The sequence below is a fragment of the Buceros rhinoceros genome, unplaced genomic scaffold, assembly GCF_000710305.1.
Source record: "Buceros rhinoceros silvestris isolate BGI_N320 unplaced genomic scaffold, ASM71030v1 scaffold9324, whole genome shotgun sequence".
Lineage (NCBI taxonomy): Eukaryota > Metazoa > Chordata > Aves > Bucerotiformes > Bucerotidae > Buceros > Buceros rhinoceros.
The window spans coordinates 15,025-26,767 of record NW_010408809.1 but is presented as its reverse complement, the minus strand read 5'-3'; the positions used below and the strand labels follow the sequence as shown (position 1 = coordinate 26,767).

The window sequence follows — 11,743 nt, the reverse complement described above, 5'->3', positions numbered from 1 at the left end:
CTTTGGTAGAGATACATAGACACTTTTTATTGCTTCGGCATGAAAATGCCAAAACTTAGTTTAGTTTTCATCCTGATAATAAATGTTGTCCTTCCAGAATACAGCCGACGCCTGAAAGAGCGAATGCATCACAACATCCCACATCGTTTTAACGTGGGGCTAAATATGAGAGCCACGAAATGTGCAGTGTGTCTGGATACCGTGCACTTTGGACGGCAAGCGTCTAAATGTCTCGGTAAGAACAAAGCGTGTGCGTGAACACAGACAAACTGGACGGTAGAATGGAAAAGCATCAGCTGTGTAGAACACATTTGCAGTGAGAGCTGAAGAAAGGACCAAGTAAGACGACGTTGAAACTCACTGGTGCAACCATTCTACGTTAGGAAACATCTGCTGGTTTAGAGTAGAAGGAGGTTCTTGGAGAAGCTGGGGATTGTGCATTAGAAGTTGAGGCAGCTGTATCATGATTTTTTTTGTCATTTAACAGAAGTTTTTCCCTGTCCTGTTGTCAGAATGCCAGGTTATGTGTCACCCAAAATGCTCAGCTTGCTTGCCAGCTACTTGTGGACTGCCAATGGAATATGCCACGCACTTCTCTGAAGCGTTCTGCCGGGACAAGATGAACTCTCCCGGCCTGCAGCTGAAGGAGCCGAGCAGCAGCCTGCGTCTCGAAGGATGGATGAAAGTGCCAAGGTATAAACCCAACTCTCGGTGCTCGATCAGGGGCTGAAGTATCTGGAACCGCTCCTGGTCTTATCCTGGACATCCAGTGTGACCATCAGCACACCTCCATCGCAATTACTCCCTGCCACTGAAACTCATCTCTCTAGTAGTTGCATGCTCGCTTTATTCAGAATCCACGCAGAAAATCCAACATGGCTTTGTGCTTATTTTCTTCAGGAATAATAAACGTGGGCAGCAGGGCTGGGACAGGAAGTATATTGTCCTGGAAGGAACGAAAGTGCTCATTTACGATGCAGAAGCAAGAGAAGGTAAATTAGCATTTCTAGGAAGAACTTATCCTGGACATCCAGTGTGACCATCAGCACACCTCCATCGCAATTACTCCCTGCCACTGAAACTCATCTCTCTAGTAGTTGCATGCTCGCTTTATTCAGAATCCACGCAGAAAATCCAACATGGCTTTGTGCTTATTTTCTTCAGGAATAATAAACGTGGGCAGCAGGGCTGGGACAGGAAGTATATTGTCCTGGAAGGAACGAAAGTGCTCATTTACGATGCAGAAGCAAGAGAAGGTAAATTAGCATTTCTAGGAAGAACTTTTTTTTTTTTTTTTTAATCCCCAGATATTGTTTGGCGAGTTGAAAGGCTCAAAGATTGTTACTGTTTGCTGTGGCCATACCCACTATAGGTAAATCTTCTGGAAGAAGGCAGCATGGCTTTTTTTCTAGATCTGTAACAGCTGTATTAGCTGGTATGTCATCACGGCCCAGTGTGACACATCCAGCACGCACCCACTTCATTTTGCTATCACAGTCATTTTCTTGCTGCTTACTTGTTTGTCCTTTCCTCATCTGCCTCCCCGCAGCTGGACAGAGGCCTCTGGAGGAGTTTGAGCTCTGCCTGCCTGATGGTGATGTCACTGTTCATGGAGCTGTAGGAGCTACTGAGCTTACCAATACAGCAAAGACAGGTGAGAATCTTACGTAGATGAGGTCAAAGGGATTTCATCTGGCCTGCCAGCAGCTGGCTTTCCGTTTGGCTGAGCACAAGTTTCTCCCTTTCACGTTCATTCTGTAACTGTAATCCTGAGGTTCCCTCGCTCTGAGCTAGGTGAATAGATCAGTCCTCTAGATTAGTTGCACAGGCTGCTGCTTCTGTCATGGTAGTTGAACTGCGACTAATATAATCATCAAGCCAAATGGAAGTAAATTTTAAGAGTTTTGTGACATACTTAAAATCACTCGGTTTATTTAAATTTCTTCTCTCGATGCTCTCTATCAAGTGTGAAGTGTCATAACTGGTGCCACCACTGTGCTCTAACCAGAAGGTCATTAATTTAGAAACACTGCGGGCTGTGTAGTCTCTTATGATGAAAAAATGTTGTTGTTTCGATTTGTATGTATTGAATAGATCTGATGAAAAGATTGTGTATGTCTTGACTTCAACATTAAAGGATACAGATTGTTAAAAACAAAGGTTTCCATAACCAATTTTTACAGATTTTTCTTGAACAGTACAGGGAAACTTTAGTCAAGTGGCTGTTTTTGTGCTTTTTTCCGCAATGGCCTTTCTCTCTCTTTTGAATGGAGGGCAAGGCAGAACCTGTGCTGGTAAGGACAGGCTGTGCGTCCAGCTGATTGATAGGTAGCACGAAGTAGCTAGTCTGGGCAGGAGCTGTAAAGGAGAAGCCTATGTGTAAATTGCTGTGGTAACGCGTCATGATAAATACAACTTCTCTCCAATGAGGCTGAAAGGTGTTGATTTTAAGTCCACTGACAGTATTCCAAAAACTAATCTAAATCTTATTCTATCTATATAACATCTCAGATGTGCCATATATCCTAAAATTGGAGTCTCATCCACACACCACTTGCTGGCCTGGTAGAACACTCTACCTGTTAGCACCCAGCTTCCCTGACAAACAGCGCTGGGTCACAGCACTGGAATCAATAGTGGCAGGTGGGAGAGTTTCCAGAGAAAAAGCTGAGGCTGATGCTGTGAGTATAAAAGTTTCATTTAATAATAAAATATTCTGGGAGGGAGCAGAGTTTTTGAAAAATATTTTTTCAGTATTTGACATGCTGAGGTTTAACTGAAGGTAAGTTTTGCTTCTGCCTCCTGAGGTACAATGTGAGTACCAGGAACGAGCTCACTATGAGACTGATGCTTTATATTATGATGCCGCCCTTTAGACTTGGGGAGTGCAGTAAGGATCCGCAAATGATGTCTCTAATTCCAGCTAACAGAGAAGGGAGAAAGAGCAGTTAGGAGGTGGTTTAAATCTAATCTGCTACTGTACCACGTGGAATGGGCAAACCCAAAAGGAAAGAAGGAAGGAAACAAGCAAAAAGCTCCCCCCTCTCCCTTCTTATGGGCTTCTTTGTTTCTTGGGGGTGGCATGTGTGTGTGTTCTAGTCTGGGTTTCATTCCTGACTGGGTTTGGATGGGGATGGCCTTTTCCACCACTGTTGCACCAATAACCCTCTTTTCTGATAAAGGGAGGTTTGATTCTACGGCATTGCATATCACAGCTGTAGCTCTGGGGAGTACCCGACTGGCAGGAAGGGAGCCCTTTTCTCTTGCCAGCATTCCTGGTGTCTCTGAGAAAAATACGCGCTCCCACCAACATCTGGACTTCTTTCTAATCCTTCCCCCAGGGCGGTTTCACTGCTCCACTGCAGGCGGCTGGGGAAGTGGGAAGGGTAGGGACCATAACGGGTTCTGGCTGAGTTTGGTTAATTCTGATCGCTTTGCCTGACTGTTTCAGGGAGACAGAAGTTTACTTTTTTCCCTGCAACTTTACACTGAGAAAATCTGTGCCAAGTTTTTGCCTGTCTGAAATGATGATCTTACACTGTTAAACTACTAATAGAGGAAAAGACAAAGATTAACTCAACAACAACAAAATATTTTTGTCATTTGCAGAAATTGCTCGGAAACTCCCTGCTGAAGCTAGAGGGTGAAGACCGTCTGGACATAAATTGCACGATGCCCTTCAGTGACCAGGTAATGACAATGTCTGGGCCTGGCGGGTGCTGGGAGTTTCCTCATGGAAATGGTATTTTAGTGGCCTTGTGGGTAGTTCTGTACTTGTTTGCTGGTTTGTTTTTTCTCTTCTCTGGTGAACAGTATCGTCCAGGTTTGCTCTTGGAGCTCTTGGCTCCTGCAGTGCCATTTTTTTTCCCCTGTTATCACTGCAGGTAGTGCTGGTGGGTGCAGAGGAAGGTCTCTATGCCCTGAATGTACTGAAGAATTCCTTAACGCACATCCCGGGAATGGGTGCTGTCTTCCAAATTCACCTCATCAAGGACCTGGAGAAGCTCCTCATGATAGCAGGTAGGGGACTACACATTACCATTTGTCCTACGGTGAATACACGCGGAGGGAGGAACCAGAGACAAAGCATTTCCAGTTTAGGGGTTAGTCGTCATTTTAGATTCAATTTAAAAAGTGCTGAGCTGCTCAGTGAGCATATCTCTTCCTAATCACTACATGACCTTTCTTTTAATGTCATCCGCCATTTGGGCACCGTGGTGTGCTCACTGTGGCCTAGGGTCAACAACTCTTAACTTCTCTTGCCTTAAACACTAATCCAAACCAAAACCAAGACTTCTTCCATGCTTTAAGATTCCCTTATGAGAGGACCAGCAGCTTTAATCTCTCCATCTGTGGTTTTCCAGAGATAACCCTTCCTACACTGATATAGGCATGTTGCACATTAGGGTGTTTCTTCATCTGAAAGCCCCCGAATTACCAAGTGCCTATATGACATTTATAGGGAATGAAAAACAAATTCTCTTGTTCTGTTTGTTCTGCATTTCCCCCCTTGTAAAGATTTAAGCTGTCCATCCCTTACCTGTTTCAGGGTGGTAGGGAAAAAAGCAACTGGAAGAAGAGACTCTCACACGAAGTTAGGAGAAGGCTGCCACTGTATCGCTGCACTGCGAGAGGAATTGGCTCGGCCTATAATGCAGTTTATTAGGGCACTTCTTGGAAATCCATTGCTGGGTCTGTTGGCCCAGGGAGGCTAAAGCACCTTTTACTTTAACGAGTTCCAAAGGGTGGAATAAAAGTTCCTGGCTAATTCTGAAGGGTCCTGATGAGGCCACTGTTCCTGTGATCTACTAGACCTGAGCGACACGAATAATCGTGGAGAGGATAGTTTTCTCCCAGTGGATTCATTGCTGGCCGAGGGGTTGGGTTTTTGTAAGTTTTCTGCTTCACTTCTAACAGGAATAACAGGGAATGAATTCTACGTGGTACCTTGTGACTGTTACCACGGTAACAGCCTGTAACGATGAGCTGCTGCTTAGGTAACAGAACAGACTTTGGTAGGGAATGGGGAGTTTTCCCTTGACGGAACATAACCATTTGTGTTTCCAGGAGAAGAAAGGGCTCTGTGTCTTGTGGATGTAAAGAAAGTGAAGCAATCTCTAGCCCAGTCTCACCTCCCAGCCCAGCCTGATGTTTCACCCAATGTCTTTGAGGCTGTCAAAGGATGTCACCTTTTTGCTGCTGGCAAGGTAGGATACAGCTCCCCCATGCCCCCAAACCACCCTTCAGACTGCACTGAGCAAATCCAAGGTCTATATTCTTGGTTAAAATGGTTTATCTTAAAAGAATAAGAGTATAGTGGGGCTCCAGAGAGGCTGAGCTGGTGGCAGTATGGAGGTTCTACCACTAACAGCAATAAATTCAGTCAGGATGACACGATGGTAAAGCCTCAACTGCTGCACAGTCAGAAATACAGCATCGCTTCGTTAACGGCCTCCGCACTGCTGACTTCAGTTTTGAGATTTATATTAGTGAATGCCAGCACTGTTTCTTCTTGACTGTCTTGCAACAGTTTCCTGGCTGGCAAATCCACTCAGGTGTTTGCGTTACATGGAAACTCTTAGTATTTGTCAATGCCCCCGTTAGCACGGGCCATCTAGCCACCGCAAAAATTCTCATTAACAGTTACTTCTGGACCACGCTGCTAACAAACGGACCGTCATTCGTCTACAGTGCTGTTTAAATAGCAGTTTCAGGGTTATAGACAGGCTTAACCTATTTCAGTCTCATATCCCTTTTAGTGAAACATTTTTCTGTGGAAAACCTTCTAATTTTGAATTAGCTTCTTTCAGTATAAAAGAGATGATAGAAGCAGTTGAAATTCACATTCTTTTCTGAGAATGGGAAGAGGCTTTTCATCATTTCACTAACTCACAATAGCTCCCCTGTTAACAATGTACTTGCTTATCTCTGCCAAGTTCTTTTTGTGGCAAGAGCTACTCAGATCTGCTGCGTGCGCTCAGCACTGGCACTGACTCTCACCATCCTGACCTCTGCCTGTCATCTGCCTTACAGGTTGAGAACAGCCTTTGTATCTGCGCAGCCATGCCCAACAAAGTGGTGGTTCTGCGGTACAACGAAAGCCTGAGCAAGTTCTGTATCAGAAAGGTAAGCTGAGGAGCGGCCTTCGGCAGCTGAGGTGATGGTGCTCCAAGAGCGAACATCTTGAACCTGTCTGCATGCATAAGAACACTCGTTTGCCAGCTACAGCGGTAACAAACTGCAGCGTGTGCTGGCTGAAATGGGAGTAGGCAGCAGTTCCCTTTGATGGGAGTTGGCATATTTGGAGAGATCAGAAGAGAACTGTGATTTTTGAGATGCTGGACTCAGCTGTAATCGTACCTGGTTTATTTACCCCAACGCAGCTTTCTCCATAATTCTCCAGCAGTGTTCTGTTGTCTCTGGAGAAATCCGTGACAAATGTCTTCTCTTTACGATGAGGGAAGCAGTGGATCTCCGGTTTGTTTACTGTACTGGTGAACATCAGGGGCAGCTGCTCCCATACTGACATACGTGTACTTTCTCCTGGCCAGCAAGCGAGGCAGTGAGCTACGATCTGGCGTGGCTGTGTGTGCATCTGCTCGGTATGTAACCTGGCTCCCTGCAGCACCAGTCCTGTATGGAACTGGTACCCGTACTGCTTCATCCCGCCACGCGTGGGTATGAAAAGCACAACCACTGCAACCCTCCTTCACACAGCCAGCTGCAGGCAGAACAGTCCGAGCATCCAACCATCTGATGTCCTCGCAAAGACGAGTCCAATGAATTTTCATGAATAAATTTTATATGCTCATACACAGCCAGAAAAAAAACAACCCCCAGACAGAGACCTCTTCTCAGAACAGAGTTAAACACTGCCTGCCTTGAAATGCGCTGGCACCCAGGAACTCTCCTCCTCTCCAGTTCACAGGGTAAGGGATGGTAGGTCAAACTGCATTTGCCTGTGAGCTTCTGCAGGTGACTCTGACGGCACCGGTTCAAGTTACAGCTCGACCGAGGCTTTTGTTCCTGTCGAGTGCCACGCAGGCACTGCTGTAAGGCAGCCGCGGCTGCACGGTGATTCAGACGCTGGCCTCCTCGGAGGTGAAGACACGCCTGCTGGAGAAGATCTTGGCACAAACAATGCGGATGCCAGCGAACCTGAAACGTGTAGGAGCGCTGTAGCTGATACCAGCTCTTGCTCACAAAGGAGCAGCAGCCAGCAGGAAACACTGAGGACGCGCAGTCACCGTCCACTGTTGGTGTGCTGTGCACCTCCACAGCGCCACGTGCCTTGACTAGGCCTGACATGCAAAACATGCAAAGGCGTGCTTCAGAAGGCTGGTTTGCCTTCTCTGCACTGATCCAGACAACTGAATTTAGATCCTAACAAGATGGCAGTGAGCCCAGAATATGCTCTTCTGGCAACTAAACTTCCAGATAGACTGGGAATTATGCAAGGAATCTTGTCCTCAGAAGATCTGGGGACCTGTGTATTGTGCCGGGCTAACCCGCAGAGCTATCCCAGCCGTTCAGTCACAGTGCAGGACTTGGTGACAACAGATCTGTGTTATGTGGCAGGAAGAAGAAAGAAAGATTGTCTATGTTTGTCTTCCTTTTGCTTAAGGAGCCGTCAGGCCAATTTCCAAACTGTTCAACGGCAGAGCTGCTTGGGGGCGCTGATTCTTTCTGCTGGGACTGAGTCCCAGTGATGGCCTTGCAAAGTGACAAGTTTTGCTCCGTGGATTATAAAGAGTCTGGGACTTGACTGGGGTCAGTCCTGCTGCAGTTGTCTGAGGACCTTCTGTCTGCCTTTCTAGCAGACTTTTCTGGTGACGTCTAGACCCTAGTGCAGCTGCTCTGGAGCTGGGGCAGTTTTCTGATAGACTTCCTAGTGACAAGCCTGTCATTTAACCTCAACGGCTCCATTCTGGTCTTCTGTCTCCTCCAGGCACCGTTCAGAGGGGCAGTCTGGCGTGGCTGTGCCCTGGTTTAAGTGGGGAACCTTTCCCAGCTGCTGCAGCAAACCGAGCTACAGAGCAGAAGAATATCTTCCAGAAGGAAGAGGTTCATACCAGGGTTAGCACCTGGAGCGGAGCTGATAATGCAAGCCTGTGTTCAAGCAAGCATCGCTTCCAACAAAACCGAACTCTTTCTTCCAGCAAGAGTCCTCTTCCATCCGCTTCTGAGAGACTTGGGGACTTTGAGATTGCCATCGCTGCCTTTTATAAAGCTAAATGGGGCAATACATAAGCTTCCAGAATAAGCAAAATCTGTAAACAGCTGCAGGGAACTAATATGGGTCCGTACTTCCCTCTTTTCCAGGAGATCGAAACCTCTGAGCCTTGCAGCTGCATCCATCTGACCACTTACAGCATCATCATTGGAACCAACAAGTTCTATGAAATCGAGATGAAGCAGTACACGCTGGAGGGTAGGAGATGTCTCCTGAGGAACAGCCCACGCGGCTCCACAGATTCTCCTGGTGGGGCTTTTCTAAAGCAGTTTAGGAAATAAAGTTGGTGCTGATCAAGCTGTTTTTCTCCATTCTCTCTGCAGAGTTTCTGGACAAAAATGACCACACTTTGGCCTCTGCTGTGTTTGCTGCTTCCACCAACAGTTTTCCCGTCAGTATCATCCAGGTGAACCCCGCGGGGCAGAGGGAGGAGTACCTGCTGTGTTTCCACGGTAAGCAAGGGTATGGTGCCGATGGAGCACTACAGCTGCTCTCCTTGGTATGTGACCCGTCAGAAGGCACCTGAGTACTGCTGACAGGAGAGAGCTGAGCAGGGGTGACTTTCTAGTAGCTTGTACTGAAGCGTTGCTGAAGACTGAGCCTGGGAGCCCTGGCGGAGCTGTGGCTGGGGGGTTTATACAGTAGGACTCCCAGGATCCAGCCTGCTGAGCTGCTCTTGGTCCGCTTCCTTCTGGCTTCACCATTCTCCGTGCCTGGGGATCAGCTACCACGTGTAGGTGTCTGCCTGCAGGGAGGGGAGGGCAGTGCCTGTTCCGTTTGCCTGTCCTGATTGATTGATGAAATGTTTTGGGGTTTTCAAACTTGGCCTCCCTTGTCTGGTTTCCATGCAGACAGACGAGACTTGTGGTGAAAGAAGAGGGTTGTTATTTTTCCGTATAGCTGTTTTTGTTGGCCCTCTAGGAGAGTGTCATGGGAACGTCCAGGAAGTCCCCGAAACCCCACTAGCACTTTGGGTGGGTAACAGCCGAGTCTCAGAGTCTTCCCCACTGCAGATTAAATGATACTCTTACCTTGACGGGCACAGAGGGACCTAGAAGGGCAGTACCTTTTGGCACTGAAAGCACTGCAACATCAAGCCAGACCGTGCCAGAGCAGTTCACGGCACCCTGTCCCTGCCAAGAGGCCTGGTGGCAATTGCCCCTTGTCCCTCCAAAAAGAAATGAATGAACAAAATTGGGGCGCATGCTCAGGACAGGCCATTGCTTTTCTTGGCAGAGTTTGGGGTCTTTGTGGATTCCTATGGAAGACGCAGTAGGACAGATGACCTGAAGTGGAATCGCTTGCCCTTGGCTTTTGGTAGGTGTTGAGAGACATTCACTTGGATCATGGAAATGGTTGAAAGTGGGAAGTGTCCCTCTGGGAACAGCTGTTCTTTGCTCAGCGCTGCCGTTCCCCCTTCCCTCTCCCAGTTCTCCCAGAAACTGGGGATCTTCCCACGGTTTAAGATTATTATGAATCCAAATGACAAACCTTCGGTAGAATAAACAATTGGAGCAAAACTAAACCAAAGTTCTATTTCCTTCCTGTCCGACAGTGATTGAACTGGTCAGTGGAATTTTTAATGGTGCTTGGAAGTTTCTGAAACAGGCAAGAATATGTAATGTCAGAGGGGCTCCCTCAGGCCTTCTGCACCGCCTGATGGCATTGGGGTCAGTTAATAGCTGGGGTTTAGTGCCTTTTTCCTGATGCTTTGGTTAGTAAAATCCTTGAGACACAGATAGTTTCAAAGCAACAGCTCTCTCCGCTTGCCTCTCCTTCCTTAGTAATTAGCGTCTTATTACAGACACAGATTCCCTGTGCTTTCCCAAGGGGCTGTGAGGCGCTCTGGTGCTCACTGGTGCTTTGTAGAAGTTTTTAATAGAGGATTTTGTTTTGTTTTTCCTGCCTTTGTGGTGCTCCCTCAGCCTACAGGGAGCCCTATCTGTTCGTGACCCACTTCAATTCCCTTGAAGTGATTGAGATTCAGGCACGGGCTTCCCTGGGGTAAGTTGTTCTCTTTTCACTGCTTTGAGCCGCGTGTGCTGCAAGAACAGAGACTTGCCAGGAAAAGGTACAGTGCGGCCATTGGAAAGACTTTTTCTTGCCGTTTTGCCCAGAACTCCTGCACGAGCCCACCTGGAGATACCAAACCCGCGGTACCTGGGGCCTGCAATTTCATCCGGAGCGATCTACTTGGCCTCCTCCTACCAAGACAAATTAAGGGTGATCTGCTGCAAGGGCAATCTAGTGAAGGAGACCAACAATGAGCAGCACCACAGAGGATCTTCTGCTACACGCAGGTAGGATGAAGTCAGCGTGTTACAGTCCCTGTACACCTCGTGAGCAAACTTTGCTCCTCATTCTCTCCCCAGTGCTGTGGGACGCCCTTACTTGTTCCATTCTTAAGAGTCTGGCATGAGCCAGTTTCTGCCGTGCTGGAGTGGAACACAGAGTAGAGCCATGATGTCTGAAAGCCCAGCAGCACAGAAACATTAACTCTAGAGTATGTGGGTAACCTCCCCACAAAAGTGCTTTGCGATCTTCAGCGGGTTTACTCTCATGTTGTGACAGAGCTGTGACTCCAGAGCTTGGTGAGCTGAGATGCCACTGATAAGACACTACGCATCGATTGACTGCAACAGTCTCTAGAGGAAGAGCCCCTTCCCCTTAAGTAGTGAGCGCGCCATAGGGAGACAGCGCGGGGAGGCTGAGAAGTGATGTGGTTCTGGTCAGAACTGCCCTGCTGCTGACAGGTGATTGATCCTGGGATGGCTGGTGCCACTGTGCACTGGAAATGGAGAATTGAGGCTTGTAGCTCATCCTAACCTGATCATCCTGGAGCTACTGAACGTTTTGCAGTGAAAAGGCAGGTATCGAATTTTAGTGTCCTTTTACATGGAGAAGTTACTCTGCTGAGGTGAATGAAAATGGGCACCTTCCTGGCCTGTCCCACAGGCGTAACTTACACTGGCAGGTCACTGAGGCGCTTCCCTGGGGCTGAGGTGACGCCTGTGCAGCTATCATAGAACCATCTGGGTGGCAAAGGCCTTTAAGATCATCAAGCCCAACTGTTCCCCCTGCACTGCCAGGGTCCCTAAACCATGTCCCTCAGCACCACATCCACATGGCTTTTACACACCTCCAGAGATGGCGACTCCACCACTGCCCTGAGTAGCCTGTTCCAACGCTTCACAACCCTCTTTGTAAAGAAATTTTTCCTGATACCCAACCTAGATTTCCCTTGGTGCAGCTTGAGGCCATTCCCTCTCGTCCTGTCATTCTTAACATGGGAGGAGAGACCGACCCCCACCTCCCCACAACCTCCTTCCAGGTAGTTGTAGAGAGCGATAAGGTCTCCCCTGAGCCTCCTCTTCTCTAGACTAAACATTCCCAGTTCCCGCAGCTGCTCGTCAAACCCTTCACCAGCTTCGTTGCCCTTCTCTGAACCCGCTCCAGCACCTCAACATCCTTCTTGAAGTGAGGGGCCCAAAACTGGACACAGTATTCGAG

General features: G+C 47.8%; 1 protein-coding gene across 2 annotated transcripts in view; it reads left to right on the top strand.

Moving 5' to 3' along the window:
• Positions 1 to 11,743, top strand: part of CIT (citron rho-interacting serine/threonine kinase) — a 70,417-nt gene that overhangs the window by 57,412 nt on the left and 1,262 nt on the right. For both annotated transcript variants that reach the window (XM_010134992.1, XM_010134990.1), the window contains 14 exons: positions 98 to 235; positions 513 to 693; positions 901 to 992; positions 1,550 to 1,654; positions 2,512 to 2,681; positions 3,610 to 3,690; positions 3,885 to 4,020; positions 5,068 to 5,207; positions 6,034 to 6,126; positions 8,323 to 8,431; positions 8,557 to 8,685; positions 9,470 to 9,550; positions 10,159 to 10,237; positions 10,351 to 10,533. In XM_010134992.1, coding sequence (XP_010133294.1) covers positions 98 to 235; positions 513 to 693; positions 901 to 992; positions 1,550 to 1,654; positions 2,512 to 2,681; positions 3,610 to 3,690; positions 3,885 to 4,020; positions 5,068 to 5,207; positions 6,034 to 6,126; positions 8,323 to 8,431; positions 8,557 to 8,685; positions 9,470 to 9,550; positions 10,159 to 10,237; positions 10,351 to 10,533 — 1,717 coding nt within the window. The remainder of the gene's footprint in view (positions 1 to 97; positions 236 to 512; positions 694 to 900; positions 993 to 1,549; positions 1,655 to 2,511; positions 2,682 to 3,609; positions 3,691 to 3,884; positions 4,021 to 5,067; positions 5,208 to 6,033; positions 6,127 to 8,322; positions 8,432 to 8,556; positions 8,686 to 9,469; positions 9,551 to 10,158; positions 10,238 to 10,350; positions 10,534 to 11,743) is intronic.